Raw genomic sequence first — 24,062 nt, 5'->3', positions numbered from 1 at the left:
TTCAGTTGGCCAAGATTTCTAAAAATCCTTTCTTTGTATTGGTCTTAAGTAATATTCTAATTTTCTGAGATACTGAATTTGGGATTTTCATTAGTTGTCAGTTATAATCATCAAATTAAAAGAAATAAACATTTGAAATATATCAGTCTGTGTGTAATGAATGAATATAATATACAAGTTTCACTTTTTGAATGGAATTAGTGAAATAAATCAACTTTTTGATGATATTCTAATTATATGACCTGCACCTGTATAGCTTTGCATCAGCCACCCCGTATTAACCACATTCAAAAGAGAAAACAAAAAACATTTTAACTCTCCATATTACTCTGCTTTTAGGTCTCTAGCAGTTTAGAACATAAAATGTCTCAATAGACAGAACTTTAGAGTGACAACAACAAAGACACTTTAAATTGAAATTTCCGCTACTATTAACACGTCTTACCTATAGTGTTGATAACATGAACTGAAGAAAAGATGGCGCACTACACGCCTATCAACACTATGGTACATCAAGAGGCTCATAACAGTGCTAAAAATACTTGAATCTGGCGTAACACAACAGTGTCATAGCGACATCTTGTGGACAACACAGAACACTGCCCTACATTATCACTTCTAAAGTTCGGTATTAGCTGTTGCTAAACATTTATTTTAATAATTGTTTGCCTGCAGACGCTCTGGTGGGTCTTGGTAGTTTTGTCATGGTTTTATACCATGGTAACACCGCATCGGATGTGCTCGTGCTTCATTGGCACGAGACATTAATCTGCCTTTATAAACTGTACATTTTTTTCGTGCCGTTTGTAAAATAAAATATACACAACATGTGCTTTAAAACACTGTTTTAGTGTGTATTTAGGTGAACACTTGTGCAGTGTGCGCATGTCAGCAGATTATATCGGATTTGAAGCTTGTCATGTAAACACGCACATCAGTCAGATCACTTAATTTACCTTTCATGTAAACACTATATTCAGATTGCACAATCTGAATAAATTCAATCCGATGTGTCCATGTAAACGCAGCTACTGAAGGGTTATGATGCTTCAGATTTAGGTCACTTTGCATACAGCTTATTGGTCCAGTTTGGGTTTGCGAGTGACTAAACAAGAAGCTATGCTGCGCAGACCTATCAGAATATTACATCACTACACTGCGAGATCGATTCGAGAGCTCTGCTGTGCTTCACATAGATCTATTCTCTCGCGGTACTGAGATGTCATGTGCCGTACGGTCTGCGCAGCGCGGCACGAAGTCGAACAAGCCTAATGTTTTTATTTTGGCAGAAGACAGGAAGTTGTGTCATGGCAGCTGTTTCTCTACCCCGACGTTTGAGTTATGCTGTATTATAATGCGCTTTCATACACTGAGAGGACAGCAGTGTGATTTTAGTGAAGTAATGAGATGACACTACTGCGACCATATGCAAACGTAACTAACGTTACTGCGTAGATCTACATTAAGCAGTGAACGATGGGCAACGGAATGAATAAGGTAATGTAAACTGCAGAGGCCTGTTTCAGGAAGCTTGTTTCAGTGGCTACCTAGGTAACGTTAAGTATGGGTTTAGTTTAGGTAAACTTGGTGTTTTGGGGGCAACACGACGCTACACGGCTAACCTCGAGCAGGTTTTATTCTGGCTAAGAGTTCGCAAACCCGAACTGGACCAGTCAACTGTGAGCAAAGACGTGATGTAAATCTGACGCATCATAACATTTCATCGTAACATTTCTGTGTTAATAGGACTTCGATGTTCTGTTCTGTTAACAGATGAAGAATGTTTGGAGAAAACGTGATATTTTATTACAATATGCACCCTGCTGCCAGATTGCCTTTTTGAGTTGTTGTGAGTTGTGTGTTGTATCTTTTCTATTTTAACTGGCTTTTCAGTAGATATTGACTTGTCTTTGTTTCTGTAAAAAATTATTCACAAATGTATATTTTAATAATAGTTATATTAATATATTTAACTCATTTATGGTGTGACCAATAATAACAATTAACTGTAATAAACTAAAAATAAAATATCTAATTTGTGTGGCTGAATTATGAATCACTGACATAGTATGTGTACTTAAAGTATTTTTAGAATACTAAAACAATTTGTCATTTTCAGGAAATGGTAAAAGCAAATGACATTTTTAAGCATTTCTAATTCATCTAGATAAAAAACACTAAATTCCCTTCAATATTTAATCTGCATTTATGTGTACACCACGTTCTTAATGTTAGAATAATTGCACTAGATATTTTTTTTGTTTTTTTTAAATTGGCCTGTCGAAAATCAGGTCTTACACGGGTCAGTGACAAAAGAGGTTTGGCAAGTTGATAAATTCAAAAATCATTTTAAAAGCATGCATCAGATATTTTAAAATGTAATAATAATGATAATTCATTACATTTATATAGCACTTTTCTTGGTACTCAAAGCGCTTTACATCAAAGGGGGGAATCTCCTCAACCACCACCAATGTGCAGCATCCACCTGGATGATGCGACAGCAGCCATATTGCCCCAGAACGCCCACCACACACCAGCTTATTGGTGGAGAGGAGACAGAGTTACGAAGCCAATTAGTACATATGGGGATGAATAGGAGGCCATGATGCGTAGAGGCAAACACCCCTTCCAGCAGCAACCTTGTTTTTCCCAGGAGGTCTCCCATCCAGGTACTGACCAGGCTCAACCCTGCTTAGCTCCAGTGGGAAATTAGTCTTGGGCTACAGGGTGATATGGCTGCTGTAAATACATAAATACACTAAATGTAGTTAGTGTATTTATGTTGTATTTAAAGGAAAAGTTCATCTCAAAATCAAAATCGTGTTATTCTTTACTCACCCACATGACGTTCAACATGTTTTAAGACCTCCTGGCATCTTCGGAACACGAATAAAGATATTTTAGGTAACATCTGAGAGATTTCCAGGCCTCCTCATAGACATCATGGTTATAGTTGTTGTCAAGGTCCAGAAAAGTACTAAAGACATTGTTAAATTGGTCCATCCGCTCATAGTGGCTCAATACTTTATGTGCGAAAAAGAAACCAAAATAACGACTTTAATCGATATATTCTCGAGAGCACTTCGACACATGCGCATTCGGTTTGTACGGTTGGGCAAAAAAGTGCAAGTCTTCCTCAATATCGAAATCATCAGACATTTTGTGAAGATCAGCTTATATACAGCGTGCTTCTGCTTGTAAACACAGAGTTGTGCTTCCGGGTTGTTAGTCAGAACACCGGCGTCTGCCCCCACTGAATGCGCATGCTTCGAAGTGCTCTCGTGAATGCGCACCATAGACTGACCAGACAGAGGAGAATATATCCATTAAACAACGACTTTATTCAACAATTTCCTGACCTCTGTCAGTCTCCAACGCGCACCCACAAGAGCACCCATCACGATGCATGTTTGTGGTATAAAATCACTTTATAAGTGTCACGAAACATTAAACAACATTTGTTTAGATTTTAACAGAGTTGGTTGTGTTGCACATAATAGAAAACAATGTTAGCAACTGTTAGTTATTACAGTAGAGGAAACTAGTTAATTTTGTTAAGGCTTTTTTTGCCTTCCGGGTTTAAAATCTCATCTGCGTTTAAAATCCTCATCTGGGACCTTTATTCCACATGCCTTCCGGCAAGATCTAGTCGAAATTTAATGAGTTTTCTTTGTTAATACATTTCTGTGTTAATAGAACTTAGATGTTCTGTTCTGTTATGAAGAATGTTTGAAGAAATTGTGACATTATATTTTATTACAATATGTACCCTGCTGCCAGATTGTCTTTTGGAGTTGTTGTGAGTTGCTTCAGCTTGTAACTTCTTCAGAGTAGTCATAGGTGTCTTGGTGACCTCTCTCTCACTAGTCTCCTTTTTGCATGGACATTTGTGAGGATGGCCTGATCTAGGCAGAATTAGGCATGTGCCATATTCCTTCCATTTCTTAATGGGCAATTCAATGGTGTGCCAAATTTACGTCACTTTGCTCACAGCAAATTGGTCCAGTTTGGATTGGCCAACTCTTATGCCTGTACCCACTACCACACACAGCGACACAGCCTCATTCCTACTTATTTGTTTAAAGTCCCCCTGTGTTGTTTTTAACATGCTTTAAGACACATGGGAAAATTCATCATTCAAAACAGCTGCTAAGTATTTTCTCCACAAAACTGCAGTTTTCCAAAGACAGCCTCAAAAGCGCTATTTGAAATTGCCCTGGCTTTTTTGATGCCGAAATGATCACGACACTGTTGCTTCAGCTTTGCTTTGGCAACACCAGCACACGCTGGTCACACGTGCAAGTGTGAATGCTCTAGCCCAGGGGTGTCAAACTCTGTTCTCCAATTCTTGGAGGGTAATTGAGCACAGTTTAGCTTTTGACACACAGACACAGGGCAGAGCTAACAGAAACAGCGCGGTCGGATAAAATGTTAATTAGAAGTTGACTGATATGGGTTTTTCTCTGTCCGATGCCGATTTTTAGAAATCAGGCCAGCCGATATGTTTGGGCTATTTTCTTTTTTTCACCGTCATCTCATTAAATCTAATGAAGTAATAAGAATTTATACAGAATATTGCTTAAATGAAACATTTATTGAAGAAATGTCTTTTCAAATCAGTGCACCTGATTGAGAAAGATTGAGCAAGTGTTTATCGAAGGGTACAAGATAGCAGTCTAATAGCAGTCTAATTCTTAGTAATAATACATTGCTCAAAACTTTTAAGCACCTTCTCAAACTGTTCTGATGCATGCTTTATGTTAAATGGTCATAAAAAATCACTCATATTACACAGCCTGCTGCTCATAACTGCGTTTTTAGTTATATTTAGCCTTTTATAGCCTGACAGGAAAGTAGACGCTCTTGTGGTTGAATGCCTTTAAACAGCCACAAAAGACCACCTACGGACATAATACGTAAATGAGGGGAAACAACAAATCAGGATTTAAACTTTGGCTGAAGACTTAAAAGTTTGGTTTAAAGACGAAACGTACTAAGCAAGCAGAATGTTTTCTCTCCATTTCAGATTTCGTCTTTTAACAAGGCATGGCTGCAGAGTGCGAGTTGTTCCGTCACACACATGCAGCCTCAGAGGTAGAGAAATTCTCTGGTACAGGAACAGTATTGATAACGTCAGAGTTTATCTAGCTATACAATGCGGACAACTATAATAATTTAGCCGCTGGGCTCGTCACTAGGTTTTGGTACCCGTGCATACATGTAGCCTAAACTATGTGGTTGAAGGCTCGCTAACAATAGAGTTCCAAAAAGTTACTCGCATTCTCAAGTAGCATCATATTTAATCAATGAAATATACAAGGCTAGATTAAGAACGAAGGATAAAAAGAATTTAAGTCTTACCGTTTTCATATGAAGTTATCAGGTAGTTAAAAAGTTAGCAGGCAGAGGGACATCACAGTGTTATGTCTAGCTAGCGTTGCGTGTTCCACAACAACACTTAGCTGCTCACAGATGCACCTGCCTGTTAATCGGCCTAATTTGCAGCACAATCGGCCGATGCCGATTAATTAAAGAATCCCAAAAATCGGCCGATTTCTGCTGGCCAATCAATCGGTCGACCTCTAATGTTAATGTCATTCATTTTTATGTAAATAAGCGCATGTATAAACACAATTGAGATACATTGCATCACCAAAAACTACTGATGTCAAGTTTATATATTGCTGGATTACACAGAATTCATTTGAAGTCCGAGATGGTGATGGGCGATGTGGTGGTTGGTGTTTCTTCCATCCCTTCCAATCCCTGGCGTAACTTTCATATTAGGCAACGATTTGGCCGGTGGTAGTGTGTGGTGTGGCAGAAATGTTTTGCCTGAAGTTGTCCCTGTTCCTCTTGTTTCGATCACTGACGACTGTGAATGAGAACATCCTGATGTTTTCTCAGGCTGTGTAGTTACACGCTGATGTCGACAGTCTCGTCTCAAACTACCTGGAATTAGTTGATACCTTCCAGGCTGATTTAGTCGTAAGTGAAATGTCTTCTGTTCCATCCGAGGAAAGAAGGAAGTTTTTGCACGCACTGCTGATGCGCTGAATTAAAGACACAATATGGAATATTTGGACCACTAGATGGTGCACTTTCAATACAACAACAAAAGGCGAAGCTAAATGACATTATGTAGGGGAGTGGAATTATGGGACATGTCGTTTTCACCATCCAGAGGCGTATGGATATCGCACATCATGTTCACGGACGAGGTAATGAATGAATGTAATGCTACGTTAGCCCGCGACTGATATTGGACTTTGTCAATTGATTTGGTAGCGTAATGCTACACAGTTTTACGTGTTTAAAACAGTCATACAGTCGTCGTTTAAAAAGTAAATTTGAACGAACCCACAGTATTTACAAGTAACGTTACTGGCTACATATTTTTGTGCGACATACTGTATGTAACTGCATTCATTTTTGCTTACCTGTCTATTAAAACACATGCGAGAGCGGAGTCTCTGTCGAGTACAAGTTGGTCGCGAAGCTCTCTCCATTAGAAAATGCCACGCCGATAGTAATCCTTGTGTTATTTCTTCGTTTGTCCATAAGACTGCTTGCCTCGTTTGGCGTACGTTTAAGCTTTTTTGGGTTTCCTTTACTCGCCAAAGAGTAATCCTGATCCATAATAACAGAACAACAGATGCTGCGTCCCAGATGCTGTATAACCACTTCCGCATTTGCGTGTTGCCGTAGTTTCTACAACCGGAAACTGAGGGTAGTGCGGAGCAGCGGATATTAAGTCACTGATATGCGACAAATACAAGGGAGACAAGGGATGGGCCATTATTTTAAATAGGAATTTCTCTGGATTTGCACATTCTTGGGAACATTTGGGATAATGTAAGTACACAACTGCATGAAATATATTACAAGTGCAAGTGTGCAAGTGATTTTTGGATATTTCATAACAAAATTATTCCATATTGTAGCTTTAATTGCAGCGCAAAAGTTAAATTCTTCTCTCGCCCCATTCAGGGCTTGACATTAAGCATTGTCATGTGGTTGTCCTTCGGACAAGTAAATTTGTCATTCACTTGTCCGAGTACAAATATTACTTGTCCGAAGATAAAAAAATATATTTAATTTGAAGTGTCAATATAATTGTTTCGGATCCTGATTGGTCAAGTTTGCTTATAAGTGTTTTACCTAGTGTCCCCTGCGGCCACCTAAATTTGTTAAAGAGTAAGTAGCATATTATTTTTAAGGTCCTACTTTGGTTTATGGAGTGTCCAACAACAAGTTTATGTACATACAAGGTGTAAAAACACTATTATGTTGTAATAATAGGCAGTTATTCTTACCATACTTCTTGTCTGACTCTCAAATGATTCGTTCCGCGATTCATCCGTCTAGTCCCCTCCTATCCGCTAGCCTAGTGTCATGTGATTGGTCAGATGGCGTAGTCTGTTGTGATTGATCAAACGCGTTCATCATGTGTCGCAAATGGAACGCCTACCATCATTACTGGATTACGGTTTACAGGTGGTTGGATGTCATATATATTATATGTGTAGATAGAGATGGCGGGGATTTTACCTTACCAGTTTGAGCCCGAGTCTGACGAAGAAGCATCCGAAGACGCTAATCCACAAGAAACTCCACCACGACTGGAGCAGGATGTTTCTCAGTGGCAAGTGACAACACTTTGTCATCAAAACTTCCAGTGTGACAACATGCATGTTGTGCTTTTGCTCATCAATGAAATAAAATATAATTTTTACTTAAAATACTGTTAATACGTTAGCCGAGTTAATAGCAAGATAAACAAACTGTAATACCCCAGAAATAACGGTACATGCTAATGATAGCGTTATATGCATTAGCTAAACACAGACATAAGGTAGACAAATATTTCTTGAAGTTAAGACAAAAATAAATAGTCACACTTACAGGTTGTGATTCGGTGGAGCTAACAGGTCCAAATAAGGTTGGTATTGCCCCCTCTTTCAAGGATAGTCGTTTCACATACTGTATCCTGCAGTGAACGCGCCAAGATTATTGAAGCAATCTTCGGTGAAATGACGCGTGCACAGTAAAACCCTGGGGTTATACTCCTTTGGTATCGTTTGAAAAATTAATTGTAACCATTGTTCCCTCAGAAGTTCTTCCTTTGGTAGTTGAAATAAGACGGACTTAGTTTCACAACGTTGAACACAGGTTCTAGACATAATACACACGCATCACGAACGAGCGACAGTGTTTTGGGGGAGGAGAGTAGTGAAGTTTTCGCGGCAGTCCCAGCAAAACGTAGGCGGGGACTATGTCTAGTGACATAGATACGCGGCGGTTAGAGACTCGGACTAGCTCATGTCTTATTTGCATGATTCAGAGTCGACTCCTATTTTTACAAGCCAATAACTTTGTTATTTATTCACCTTCGGACTTACAACTTGGCAGACAGCTTACTTTCAAACAAGGCAACATAACACACTTTCAAACACGGCAACATAACACACTGCATGAAATGTAATTTTCATGATCTCATGCTACTTACTCTTTATACTCTCCATGATTGCTATAGAACAAAGGCAGGGCTGTACATTAACTTTTTTTGCACATTGCACTGGTTCCACAGAGGCCAAACAGTTGTAGCACAAGTATAAAACGTCTGTTGTCATCATTAAAAATATATGCAAGTGCAGTTCATCACAAGACTGGGCATGTAACTGACAAATGACATTAACGTTACTTACAGATGTATAAATTAGGGCCATATAATTTTTAGTTTACCTAAATTTGTTTAATTTTTTTCTAAGTTAGCAGGACTTTTATTTTGACGGGTCATCGGGAGGACGCTTGAGTTTTAGTGTGTGTCTGACTATAGCTGTACTCAAACAGTTAAATGCAGTCTCAGAGCAATTTGGAGATTAAGTTCATGTGTTTACATCCTCATACATTGCAGACGTAGACAAATCCTCGACCATCACTCGTGTAGTATGCTAATCTGTGCACCTCAGAAACGCAGAATAGCCAGATGATTTAAATAACAGGATTCCGCGTCCGCATCTATATGGATTCAATGTGCTGCGCCATTGATTATTGTCACACACAAACAAGCACAACCACGACAAACGCAATTCACACAAACTCGCAGCTCTGTCTAATGCACATATTCTTATTATTCTTGGAACAGAAAGATTTTTCGTAGCACTGTTGTTAAATTATTTTTTCAAGTTACTTGTCCGGTCAGGCAAGTAAACTTCTCTCTCACTTGCCCATACAAAACATTACAAGTGGACAAGCGTTAATGTCGAGCCCTTTCCCCATTGTTAGCATTAGTCTTTCCCGAGGTCGAAATTCTGGGTGCACCCCACGGATACTTTCTCAACGATGCTGTTTTAATGAGAAAGTGGTCGCCCTCTAATATTTCTGAAGACTGGAATTCCGTTCGCGAAATTTACCGCGAGATGATTTTAAGTTTGGCTCACGATGGTTCTGCTGGTCATTTAGGTGTGACAAAAACATATGATCGTACTATGCGAAGCTGGTTTTGGCCTGGTCTTAAGAAAGACGTTTTATATTGTCGGACTTGTCATGAGTGACAAATGGTAGGAAAACCTAACCAAACTATTCCGCCTGCCCCACTATATCCTGTCCCTACGGTACATGAACTGTTTGAGCACATTATTGTTGATTGTGTTTGTCCGCTTCTGCGCCCAAAGTCTGGTCATCGTTATTTATTGACAATAATGTGTGCAACTAAGCATTTTCCCGAAGCTGTCCCCCTACATTTTATCAGTGCAAGAGCTATAGATAAGGCAGTTGTACTTTTTTTTACACTTTTTGTGTTGCCTAAAATAATCCAAAGCGCAGGGGAACAAATTTCACTTCTTGGGTTTTTTCTCGACTGCTTAAAAATCTTAACATCAAGCATAATCTCTCCACTCCTTTTCATCCTGATAGTCAGGGTGCCCTGGAGATATATCATCAAACTTTAAAATCTAAGCTACGCGCTTATTGCTTTGAGCTCGAGCAAGATTGGGAAGAAGGAGTCCCATGGCTACTCTTCGCGGGAAGTGGTGCAAGAATTGCTGGGGTTCAGCCCGGCTGAGCTGGAGTCATATGTCATGCAGACCATTGACCGTGTTAAAGGAGACCTGAGTACAAGTTTTGCACATGCTTGTATCGAGTACTTGAATTGGCCAAGCAAAATCTTGAGAAGGCACAGTATAAAAGGAAAAACTGGTTTGACAAGAAGGCTAAAGAACGAAGTTTTGTTGCTGGTGACAAAGTTGTAGTGCTATTGCCGGTGTCGGGCGGATCGCTGCAAGCTCAATATAGCGGTACTCACGTGATTCAAAAGAAGTCAGATCGTGATTATGTAATTCATACTACCGATCGCTGTTAGAAAATGCTAAAAACCTCTCATGGCAAGAAACCGAATGATTCACCACAAAATGTTCCTATAGAATGTAATGTACCGTCTCCTGTTGTGCTGCAGCTTACAGGATGTATACGAAGATGTTGAAATGTGCCCTTCTAGGTGCACAATTGAGGACAGACTGAAAAATTCAGAGATGATATCTACGTTATCTGAACATCTCCCACATTTGTCTCCCTCAGAGAAGGCTGATATTCTAGCTTTGGTTAGCCAGTTTCCGACGTTGTTTAACGACGTTCATAGTCAAACATCCGTTATTGAGCATGACATTGACGCAGGTTCGACTTTACCTATCAAACAACATCCCTATCGGGTTAATCCCCTTAAGAGAGCTCTTCCTGAAAAAGAAGTACAGTACATGTTAGAGAATAACATTGCCGAACCTAGTTCCAGTCCGTGGAGTTTTCCGTGTTGCTCGTTTGTAATCCTGATGGCACTTATCGTTTTTGCAGGTATTACCTGCAAGTAAATGCCATCACAAAAACTGATCGTTTGCCCAGAATGGATGACTGTGTTGATCGGATGGGTCCTGCCGAGTATATTTCTAAGGTCGACTTACTGAAGGGATGTTGGCAGGTTCCTTTGACAGAATGCGACAAGGAAATTTCTGCCTTCGTGACACCTGATGCTTTTCTTGAGTATAAAGTCATGAAGGCTTTTGGTATGAAAAATGCTCCCAGTAGTCTTCCGTGTCTCGTTTATGTAGTTTTATCTGGTGTTTCTGGATGCAAGGCTTATTTGGATGATATCAATTTGTACAGCGTTTCATGGCCTGATCATTTGAATTTGCTACGTGAAGTTTTTCAGAGCCTGGTAGATGCGAGTCTTACCATTAATCTCGCAAAATGCGAATTTGGTAAGGCCAGAATAATTTATCTGGGTAAAATCATCAGAAAAGGTCAAGTTCGACTGGTCACTGCCAAAGCTGCAACCATTTGTGAGTTCCCACCTCCAATTGACCGAAAACAATTGCGTCGATTTTTGGGAATGGTAGGTTACTATCGCTCATTTTGTAAGAACTTTGCGACTGTAGTGTTTCCCCTTATTGAACTGTTGAGTCCAAAAAGGACTTGTTTCGTTTGTATGGTCGGTTGTGTGTCAATGTGCTTTCAAGAATGTTAAGTCTCTACTCATTTCAGCATCTGTATTAGCTGCGCCGAATTACTCCGAGCCATTTAGTCTAGACATTGATGCTAGTAATGTAGGCGTGGGAGCTGTCCTCCAGCAACAGGGTGCTTATGATGGCGAGCACCCGGTGTGTTATTTTTCAAGGAAGTTTACTTCTGCGCAATGTAACTACTCGACTATAAAAAAGATGCTTTAGCTTTGGTCCTTAGTGTGCAACATTTAGAGGTATATTTGGGATACGCTCACCCAATCACTGTGTATTGTGACCATAATCAACTTACCTTTCTAATCTCGATGCACAATTTTAATCAGCGTCTTATGCGCTGGCGTCTTTGCCTGCAACCTTACGATCTTGACATTAAACATGTCAGAGGCAAAGACAATGTGGTGGCAGATTCCCTGTCGAGGTTGTGGTAAGTAGGGATGGGTACCGAGAACCGGTACTTTTTTGGACTGGTACATAATTGGGTCGATACCAGAGTATCGATAAGCTTCATGACAAACGATACTGTTATCGATACTTGCGTTGTTTTATCTCTATGTATTCGTGTGTTAAACGGCGAATTAGAGGCTGCTGCCTGTCATTTTCCATCCCTGAATGATGTCCGAATGGCTGAAGTTTGCTCAACGTATGTGATATCTAGGGTCATATGATTTCCGCGATGTATTTGTAATCTGCTTGTTTTGCGTGTTTATGAGTGAAAGAGTGGCATGGTTGCGCTTGTGGAGCTTTCAGCGTCTGTGTTTCACAACGAGGAAGCTTCCGTCAAACACCCCTTTGCGGAAACCCATCAAAATAAAAGTCCTTTATTTGAGAACAAGCTATAACATTGTTTTTAATAATTCGGCCACGGAGTATATTTACTTACTTTAGTAAATTGAAGTAAATGTGCTAGTAAAATTATAAAAAATAGTAAATATAATTAAAAAAATATTGCTTTATTATACTAATAGTACTTAAATTTATGTAGACCTAAAACCAGAAAGGAAAAAAGAAATACGGTCTACCAGCCAAATAACCATAGTGATGTAAAATAAATATCTTGAATTACATCATGATGTGCTCCTATGCACATGCTAAGTGCCGTAAGCGGTATTCTAAGGAACACACACACGTTTTGTTATGTGGCATTTTCTGTTTGCGCAGAAGTATTTGTAAACTGCCCTTCTACAGCTCAGCTGTAATAAAGAAACTTAAAATGTTTAACATCTTGATTTTTGCATCAAATCATAGAGCGTAGTATCGATAACAGTATTGATAAGTACCGGTGGTATCGCTATCGATAAAATCTTAACGATACACATCCCTAGTGGTAAGTGAGTATAGATCTAAGGTCTTCTTGACAAAGTTCTCAGTTGTCTCTTTATTGAGAAAATGCTTTTTTTGTGGTGACTAGTCACTTTTTGTGTGTGAAGGTGTTACATGTGCATGTAATGTCTATTTGTATTTTGTTTCTAATTTGTTTGTATTAGTTTATTATGAATTTGCTGCCCTCTAGTGGCGTTTGTGTGTTGTCTTTTCTTTTCCCTATTAATTAGAAGCAATTTCGTACACCTGCGCTCGTTTTTGTACTTGCCATTATAAGAGCTGATGCTGCACCCGAAACGGTGCGGGCGCGTGGACGGCGACTATGCGAGCTTGTGGGGCTGAACAAGCAGCTTTTGCCCTATTTTTGTCCTTGACTTTCCCTCCACAAAAAAGTTACTTTTTACTACTTTAATAAATCTTCCCTAGTTTAATGAGCCTTTACGTTTTTCCTCAATCGTGTTATGTTGGTGTACGAAACAATGAGGCAAGCGAGTGAGAGGGGGCTGTTGTGACTGTGTTCACATGCAGTGAGTGTCAACTCGATGAGAAAGTGCAGCTTGTTTCAGAAAATATTCGAAATACAGTATCAATATGTTTGACAACACTAGTTGCCATGCACTTTTTGTTAGTGGCCTCTTATATAAAATAAGTTTGGTTTAATTGCACTTCTTCATAATTGGGTGATTTTCAACTTCATTAGTAGATGAGTTCTTCTGACCCTGTGGATGTTTCATAAACAATATTATTTTAATTATGTTGACATGATTGATTACAGGTTTGTGATGTAGAAAACCATCATTCAATGGTTTTGAATGATAAATTTGCACATGGTTTATCTTAAAGCATACTAAGAACACCACATAGACATATATTTCACTACAGGGGGACTTAAGTCTGAGTCTGGGACATGCATAAAATCTTTACATAGAAAAGTAATTTGAAAAGTACCAACAATAGAAAGGCATAATAAAACATTTAAGTGGAACAAAATTAATTATGTGCTTTATTAAGGTAAATGTTTACTGTACTGTATATGTGATGTGAATCTAAAAGTTCAGTATTTGTTAATTTTGTGCATATAGGTTGTTGATGGTCTCTATCTTGGAAATATAAGAGGTAAGCAATGTATTTTTTAAACTTGTTTAGCAAACCTGCTATATTTAAGTTTTCTTTATATTTTGTTTGTATATTTTGTCCGTCTTTAATCAAATTTGTGGTTACTATGGTCGTGAAACAAATATCATTGTTAGACCACGGTTACTGTAGACAGTATCCAGAATGGTTACAGGCTGTCCAAAAAGGGAACTGCCCAAAACATAACATGCTTAAATTTATATTTTACAGTAATTATGTATTTGTGCTGTGATTTGTGAATGAAAGTCATGAGGGTCTTCTATGACATGAGTACAAGTCAATGGTAGAAATGTTATTTTTAAGAAAAATGAATGCTTAAAGATGATATTTCAAAAGTTGATAAAGTATTTTACCTATGTTTAATAATATGGGTGTGGACAATTAAACTTATGGTTCTGATTTGAAGTTAAAGTTTGATTTTAACATCTTATTAGATGTTATTTGTCCTCTAAATATTTCTATAGATTTCACAGATACCTTATTCTTCTAAAACATCGTTTTGATACAGGTGTGTAAGAATGCCCCTCATGCAAAATGTTATACCTTATGGCATGTGTATGAAGGTATTTCAGTAGCAAAACTTGAGAGCATGTAGACTTTAATTTGTGAACTTGTAAAGTATTTGTAACTGTACACTAAAATGTACACTCACAGCCCCAATGTGAAAACTTGTCAAATAAAAAACTGAAGTTGAATGTTGAGATTTGCACTCGTGGACAAAACTCACAAATCTGTCTTCTGCATTTGAAGTTGCAGAAAAATAGTCACAAATGTGTAAACTGGCAGTACAAAATACATTGGCAGATACAAATGCATAGCACATATTTACACGTTTTCCTAGATTCAGATTTGAATTGCAACCACAAATAGGCATCTACAACCTCTCAAACCTGTCACTGCAGTTTCAAATCTTCCCGCCTTGACTTTTGCTACTACTTTCGCGATCAACCCGTTGCAAAACTAACTTGTGCACTTGAAAGCTCAGAGGTGAGAGAAAACGGCATTTGATGACGTAACGCGGCTGAGCCACACCGCCCCCTAATGGCGGGAAAAATCACAATGAAAGGATCTAGCAAATAATGTTTAAATAATGTTTAAATAACTAAAGCGAAACCATCAGACTTATGTATACTATCATGTATAATTATTCCATGACTTATACTATCTTGTATAGATATCATTTCGTAATGTATTTTAATGATATCATTCTGTGTACTATGGTTTGTTTTAAAATATGTAGTCTGGCTGACTACATTTTCCGTTATGTATACTATAATGTTCATTGATATACTATATAAAAATGTACATTTACACAGTTCAACATTATGATTCTATAGCCTAACCCTTGAGAATTATTATTGCTTTAGTTATAATGTTACCAATATTATATTAATATAAAAAAACACGTTCCTGGTAGTATAATATAAATTAAATTCAGTGAGCAATGTATTATTGACCATTATTGCACTTTTAAGCTATTTCTACTTTTTTATATTTTTTTGTTATTTTCACTAAAGGGAAAATTAACAGAAATTGTATGCAGGACTGTGCAATGCCACCATATACAGTATTGGGGTTGTGGGTTTACCTGGAAGTTTCTTTTCTCATGGAAGGTTTGGATTTTTAACAGATGAGCTTAAACATATTTAATCAATATTTAGTGTACAATTATTTTCTCATGTGATAATTACTAGCCGCAGGATAATGCATCCAGTCGGTTGTTATCGCAGAATAAACCCCTTCAGTGTTATACAAGAACTGATTCTGATCATTCTGATATAGGAGCCTTACACAATGACAGGCTGACTGTACATTTTCTGTTTTTAATTTTGATCATTATCATCAGCGAACTTGCTTCAGCTAAGTTAGGTTGTTAATTAGGTTGCTAATTTATACATCAACTCAACTCAACTCAACTTTATTTATATAGCGCTTTTACAATTTTCATTGTTACAAAGCAGCTGCACATGAGACACATTGACTACAAGCAAAACAATCAAAGTTGTACCTGCAAAAACAAGAAAAGGTTGAAACACAGAAGACAGACACACCCACACACAAAACACTCCACACACACAACACGCACACGCACCAACACACACAGACACAGAGACACACACAGACACGGATGCGCACGCACACACACACAACACACACACACACACGTACGTACACAGACAAGTACGCACACACACACACGCTCAGTGAGAGCACACATTTAGGATAAAGGAGAGAGAAGCACAGGTCAAATATAACAGATAATAAATTCCTATATGCAATATTAATTAAGTAAACTTTAAAATTCTAAAGCAGCCCCCCCGGTCAGGCAGATAGTGCAAAAACAGTATGCAAACGGTGGCGAGGAACCCAAAACTCTAATCGAGAAAAAAAACCTCAGGAGAACCCAGGCCCAACCAGGGGATTCCAGTTCCCCTCTGGCAAAAGCTGCTGCCTCTGCACAAGCTCCAGAGAACTTGCACAACAAGGCTAAATAAAATAAATAAACTTAATAATAAAATAAATTATATTTAAGATTATCATTAATAATCTAATAGCATTTGAAATTTTGTGGTGAAGACATGTCAAGAGACCGCGTCCTTCTTTATCCAGCTCTATCATCTCAGCTCTTGTCAGGTCCCCACTTCCCATTCTCCGCTCTACCATCAGGTCAGGCCATGAACTGCATCCTGCTCGCTGTGGTAACCTTGGAACAATGAGACAAGACTGGCTGAGAGTAGAGTACTGTTCTGTACTCTTTGATGCAACAAGTACATCAGTTGTGTTTTTGGTTCCGGTTGATCTAACTAATGCAGCCTAAACCCTCTGAAGATTTATATTATGGAAGAGTAGTGTATGCAAGATTAAAAAGATGCGTCTTTAGTCTAGATTTAAACTGACAGAGTGTGTCTGCCTCCCGGACAGTGCAGGGAAGACTATTCCAAAGTTTAGGCGCTAGATAGGAAAAGGATCTACCACCTGCACTTGATTTTGAAATTCTAGGTATTACCAACTGACAGGACGCCTGAGAGCGTAATGCACGTGAAGGACTGTAATACAAAAGGAGTTCATTCAAGTACTGAGGAGCTAAACCATGAGGGCTTTATAGGTAATAAGCAAGATTTTAAAGTTAACGCGATGCTTTATAGGTAACCAGTGCAAGGTTGACAGAACCGGGCTAATATGTTCATACTTTTTTGTACGTGTAAGAACTCGAGCTGCCGCGTTTTGGACCAATTGGAGTTTTTGTAATAAGCCTGCAGGGCAACCACCTAACAGTGCATTACAGTAATCTAGTCTTGATGTCATGAATGCATGAATTAACTTCTCTGCATCTGACGATTGACAGCATATGACGTAGTTTAGATATATTCTTAAGATGGAAAAACGCAATTTTACAGGTGTTGGCGACGTGGCTCTCAAATGACAGATTACTATCGAATAGAACGCCAAGATTCTTTGCTGACGACGAGGGTTTTATGGAACATCCGTCAATAGTTAAACAGTATTCTTGGTTGTTACTTATAGCAGTTTTCGGTCCAATAAGTAACACTTCCGTTTTGTCCGAGTTCAGTAATAAAAAGTTGTTACTCATCCAGTTTTTTATATCGACTATGCATTCCATTATTCGATGGAACTGTTGTGTTTCATGAGGCTTCGAGGAAATATAAAGTTGAGTATCATCAGCATAACAGTGAAAGCTAACTCCGTGTCGCTTTATTATATCTCCTAGAGGTAGCATGTATAATGCGAAGAGCAGAGGCCCTAAGACTGAGCCCTGTGGTACACCGTACTGGACTTGCGATTTGCGTGACACCTCATTGTTTATTGCTACAAATTGAAAACGGTCGGATAAATAAGATTTAAACCATTTCAAAGCTATTCCCTTAATGCCGACATAATTTTCGAGTCTATGTAGGAGTGTGCTGTGGTCAATGGTATCGAATGCAGCACTAAGGTCTAGCAGCACCAATAACGAGATACAACCTCGGTCAGACGCCAATAGCAGATCATTTGTAACTCTGATCAAAGCAGTCTCTGTACTGTGACATGCTCTAAATCCAGACTGGAATTCTTCATTGATGTCATTCCTTTGGAGGAAGGAGCATAATTGAGTTGAAACTACTTTTTCCAGAACTTTAGATATGAAAGGTAGATTCGATATAGGCCTGTAGTTCCTTAGTTCTCTAGGGTCGAGTTGGGGTTTTTTGACAAGGGGCCTTATAACAGCCACCTTATATGCTTTAGGCACATGTCCTAATGTCAGAGATGAGTTAATAATACCAAGAAGAGGATCTATAATTTCTGGGAGCATCTCTTTCAGTAGATTTGTAGGTATAGGGTCTAGTATGCATGTTGTTGATTTAGATGATCTAATAATTTTAGACAGCTCATCTTGATCTACGGTATAAAATAATTGCATTTTTCTCTTTCTCTAATTGCATCATCACCCTTATCAGAGTCAAGATCGTTTATTGTCATACAGTATGTACCTGTAAAAAAATTATATTTTGCAGATGGGGTAGAAAAGCAATAAATATATAATAAAGGACAAACATAGAACAAAGATATACTGCAGTAAATATAAAAGAGAATAAAATAGAAAAGTTAATTTATAGTAAAAAAGTGGCCGTAAGTAGTATTTTTGTTAAGGAAAATGTATTTATTGATTTAGAGTTTCATCTTAAATTAAATACTGTATTAGTGATTTAAATTGTGGTTTTTCCTGCCATTAGGGGGCGGTGTGGCTCAGCCGCGTGACGTCATCAAATGCTTTATTGGAGCGAAAATTGTGCCTAAACTTAACAAACAAATCCAGCGTTTTGCAAACAAACGCAACCTTTTTTGCAAAAGAAACTAAACTCTGAAACAAACAGAAAGCGTTTTACAAATACATAATGCAATTCGAGAGAAAATGCAAAGGTGTAACATATAAATGTACTGTGTTTAAGTCTCACCTTTTTATGAATTCTCTCAGCTTGATTTTCTCACAAATGGACGTCCAGATTTTCTCACAAATGTGACGTCAGATTTTCTCACAAATGTGATCGTCCAGATTTTCTCACAAATGTGACCGTGCAGATTTTCTCACAAATGTGACCGTCAGATTTTCTCAGTTATGCAACTTCTCCCAAAACAGCAGATAGTTCAATTGTTTGACTTAGATTTATATTACTGTTTTTTTGTGCTGGTTTATTTTATTGCAAAAATTGCCCAAATAGCTTGAAATAGCCAAAAAAATAGCAGCATTCATTTTAAACCTAAATAGGCTAATGGCAACCAAACAAAGCCGACGACTGACTGAAACAACTGCCACGACGATTTATTTGCTTTTCCATCTTTTATAGCCTAGAAAGCTCTCTACTTTAATGCCATAGTGTTTAGACATAATGTTAAATACTTTTTATCTATGAGTTGTTATGTATAAAAGTCAAACATATGATCAGTGCAACTTTCATGCAGAAAAATCACTAAAAACCGAGTCGCATCTCAGAAAGAGCGCAAAATACTATACTGAAATCTTACAAAAAATGACATATAAAAATATAAATAAATATAAATCAGGCCCGGTTCCTGCCAGGTGCAGAAGTGTGGACTAGCAGATATCCTGGGTGGGGATATACCCCAACCCACAGACAGTATAGCTGCAGACAAAATTAAGAGTCCATTTAAAAAGTATTTTCCTCTTTTTCTGATAAGAATGTGATTTGGTAAAATGATAATTTTTGTTTATTTCTGTGAACTTTTGACAACATTTCTCCCAAATTTCATATAATTTATTTTTATTTATTTGGAGAAAATGGGTGAAAACTGGTGAAAACAGGTGAAAACAGAAAAGATGATCTGCATTTTTAAAACGGAAACACAGCAAAAACAAGTTCATATTTAGTTTTAAGCAACACAAAACTAAGAAAACGTTAGAAAACGTAAAAAAATGTTTTATGAAATAACCCAGATTTTTTTTAAATTAGTTTGTTATCGTGCTCAGTCACTCTTGAGGTTTGCTTTTGTTGGAATTCAACAAACACTGCATATATGACTGCAATACATGCAGGATTTAAATGATTTATTTTTATATAAATATAAAAAACAGACAACATTTCATTGATGTTTTACACCTTAAATAAAGCGGTTATGTAAACTGGACATAAATAGAAGCCTACAAAATAAAGCGGCTAAGAACATTCCCCATCACTGAACGATCACTGATTTCTGTTTAATTTCTTTTAATGAATTGAATGAATTAATCTGATTACACTGCACAATGAACTTTACATCGTGTCTGCTGTTTTTTATGTGGTATCGTGAGCGCGCATCGCCCTAAACTGAACTATTTTGCACATTGTTTCGCTACCACCTGCAGAGTGAATTGGGGTGTTTGAGATGGAGAGAAACAGATTTATTTCTGAAGCGGGAGCTTCGGAAGATGGAGCTTTCAGTCATTACTGAAAGTCAATAGGTTAAAATCTAGCCTATATATTGCAAGCAAATAATAGCTGTTTGTTAACAGCACAAAATAAGACCGCAAAAACGAAGAAATGAATCTGATTTTACTGCACAATTAATTTGACATGCTTAATTTTACATATGTGCAGTGCGTCTAAAATTCCTTTGCACAGTATTTTGCTTCCACCTGTAGCATGTAGCATGCTTCTCTGTTACAAACTAAAGCCAGAGCAGTGAAGTGAAGAGTGACGTTGCTTTCAGCCAATAGAAAATACAACAATTTTTGGTGTTATTTTTTGATTCTCATTGGGTGGGCAAGACAGATGTTTAGGGGGATTCAGCCCACCCCTGCCCATGCCTAGAGCAAGGCCCTGATATAAACAAAAAATTATGTCAAAATTCCCTTATAAAAAGTATCCTTGAAAAAGATAGTTTGTTTTGTGAACGTAAACAGTTGCAAACAAGAACGAGAGAATGAGATGGGGTGGAAGGGGTGACAACATTGCAAATGCATCCAGTTTGTTGTATGTTATTTGTATATTAAAACCAATGCATAATTCATTATTTATTATTAAAAACAGCAACTGATTATTATTAACAGTTTCAATAAATTTCATGAGACTAACTGAATGAAACTTGATGAATGAAATTAATTTAGTTTCTGGCACTGGCAAGGGTGGCACTCAAGGTAATGTTCATGGCTTCTTCCTATAGAAACTAATTCTCAATAGCACCACCTGCTGTTGCACATGCATTTGTGAGAAAATCTGTACGGTCACATTTGTGAGAAAATCTGCACGGTCACATTTGTGAGAAAATCTGGACGATCACATTTGTGAGAAAATCTGGACGTCACATTTGTGAGAAAATCAAGCTGAGAGAATCTCATAAAAAGGTGAGACTTAAACACAGTACATTTATATGGTACACCTATGCATTTTCTCTCGAATTGCATTATGTATTTGTAAAACGCTTTCTGTTTGTTTCAGAATTTAGTTTCTTTTGCAAAAAAGGTTGCGTTTGTTTGCAAAACGCTGGATTTGTTTGTTAAGTTTAGGCACAATTTTCGCTCCATAATGCTTTCTTTCTCTCGCCTCTGAGCTTTCAAGTGCACAAGTTAGTTTTGCAACGGGTTTATCGCGAAAGTAGTAGCAAAAGTCAAGGCGGGAAGATTTGAAACTGCAGTGACAGGTTTGAGAGGTTGTAGATGCCTATTTGTGGTTGCAATTCAAATCTGAATCTAGGAAAACGTGTAAATATGTGCTATGCATTTGTATCTGCCAATGTATTTTAATAAATGCCAGTTTACACGTCTGTGACTATTTTTCTGCTTTTCAAATTCAGAAGACAGATTTGTGAGTTTTGTCCACGAGTGCAAATCTCAATATTCAACTTCAGTTTTTATTTTACAAGTTTTGACATTGGGGCTATGAGTGTACATTTTAGTGTACAGGTACAAATACTTACTTTACAAGTTCACAAATTAAAATCTACATGCTCTCAAGTTTTGCTACTGAAATACCTTCATACATGTGGCAGCAACATGCTGGACTCAATAACAGAAATACTGTTAATAAAGAAAGTCCATTTATAATATTATAATATAATCAGGGCCGCAGTAACGCAAGGGCTTACCGGGGCTTAAGCCCAGGGTCCGTCACTGCAAGGGTGCCCCCGGCCTTTACACATATATATTTTTTTAAATTACATATTTAAAATAATTATCTACATCTCTGAGTTGTGACGCGCAGCCAGCGGTGCAGTAGATCGTGTGAAAAAAAAAGAGCTGGCTCCAAGAGCAACCCAAACTGCAAAAAGATTGGAGGTGATTGGTGGATGCGGACATCCTAGCGCGCCAATCATCCCATAGGTTTATGTGCAGGTCATTCAAAAATGAAAGCCATTTGATTGGTAAAATCAGATTGATCAGATTTCCAATGATTGTGTCAAATTTACATTTCATGATCTTAACCATGGGAATGATTATGCTGGGAAGTTGAAGAGCTGCTAAAATGTCAGGTTTTGCCAAAAAATGTGAGAGAGGGGCTCAAAAAAGGAAAAACTTAAGAGACAAGCAGCAGCAAAGACAGGAGTTACTTAATAAGATTCCAAAGGTATCAGGATATTTCACAAAAGCTGACGAAGATGGAGTTGACCGGGCCCATGAAGGGTCATCCTGCCCGCCAATTTTAGGTTAGTTTGGTTTAATGCATACTAATTTTGTATTTAAACAAACTCTATTTTATATATATTCGCTATATACAAGCCAAATTGTCTTAATGAAATGGCTAATGCGTCGATTTTTTTCGAAATCGCCTATTTCAGAGAATTTACAAAAAATGAGACAAACAAAAGTGTTGTAGCATTGCTTCAGCTACTAAGGAGAAAACAATTGCAGTCAGTGTTTCCTGTTGCTCAGTAAGAGCACGGCGTTAACAATGCCAAGGTCGTAGGTTGGATCCCAGGGGATTGCACATAATTAGAAACAAATGTATAGGGTAATGTAAGTTGCTTTGGATAAAAGCGTCTGCCAAATGCGTAAATGTTTCCTAATGTGGATATAGCTTTCCGTATTTTCCTGACATTGCCTGTTACTAATGCCAGCGGGGAACGTTCTTTTTCGAAACTGTCTTTAGTCAAAAAGAGTCTTCTTTCAACAATGTTGCAAGAACGACTGAACAATCTAGCATTGATGTCCCTGGAATGTGACATCCTCCGATCCCTGGATTTCAGCGACATTATCAAGGACTTTTCCTAAATCAAAAGCAGGAAAAAAGTTTTTAAGATAAACAGATTTTTTATTGGAATATTATAGAATTGACAGCCGTTATTTTGAATGCTTGAAGTAAGGTTTTTGTCTGACTCATGTTGATCTCTTTGTGTAAGTCGTTAATTATTATTTCTTGCCATGTAGTTTGTACAGCAACTGTTTTGTTATAAATAGCGCGTCTCGAGACCCTCGCGTTCTGCTTTGTGCCTTTAAAAGACATTCCTGTGGGCTGACTTCGCATTTTTAAACGCAGAGATGCGTTCCACGTTCTATGGGGGGCCTGTGGTAATTCATAGCCCCGGGGCCCATGGAGGTCTTAATACGGCCCTGAATATAATATATATTTAAATCTGATGATGTTTTATCTGTATTAGTGTTCGGGCTGTGAGACCTGTTTATTCAAACTCAGACATTTACAGTGCCTTGCAAAAGTATTCATCCCCATTCATTTTATTCACATTTTGTTATGTTGCTGCCTTATCTTAAACTACTTTAAATTAAAAATAATTTACATTAATCTACACTCCATGCACAATAATGACATAACAAAAAAACAGGTTTGTGATGGGGATGTTGCGGTGATGGAATTTTCCCACTGGTTAATCGACATGTAAAAACACCGGTAGTACCGGTCTCACCGGGGTTGCGTGCCGAGGATTTCAGGGTGGCCGTCTCGATTTAGTTTCTCAACTCAACTCTCAACTCAACTTTATTTATATAGCGCTTTTACAATTTTCATTGTTACAAAGCAGCTGTACATGAGACACATTGACTACAAGCAAAACAATCAAAGTTGTACCTGCAAAAACAAGAAAAGGTTGAAAACACAGAAGACAGACACACCCACACACAAAACACTCCACACACACAACACGCAC

The 24,062-nt window shown here is 37.9% G+C and overlaps 1 protein-coding gene across 1 annotated transcript in view; it reads left to right on the top strand.

Moving 5' to 3' along the window:
* The first annotated feature begins 1,294 nt into the window (after positions 1-1,294).
* dusp22a (dual specificity phosphatase 22a) overlaps positions 1,295-24,062 on the top strand; it is a 61,763-nt gene continuing 38,995 nt past the window's right edge. The window contains exons 1-2 of the mRNA XM_057347538.1: positions 1,295-1,497; positions 13,919-13,952. Of these exons, the coding sequence (XP_057203521.1) occupies positions 1,477-1,497; positions 13,919-13,952 (55 nt within the window). The 5' untranslated portion in view covers positions 1,295-1,476. The remainder of the gene's footprint in view (positions 1,498-13,918; positions 13,953-24,062) is intronic.

Source organism: Triplophysa rosa, linkage group LG12 (genome assembly GCF_024868665.1).
Source record: "Triplophysa rosa linkage group LG12, Trosa_1v2, whole genome shotgun sequence".
Taxonomy (NCBI): Eukaryota; Metazoa; Chordata; class Actinopteri; order Cypriniformes; family Nemacheilidae; genus Triplophysa; species Triplophysa rosa.
The sequence above is the reverse complement of the archived record's forward strand: the minus strand, read 5'-3'. Positions and strand labels throughout refer to the sequence as shown.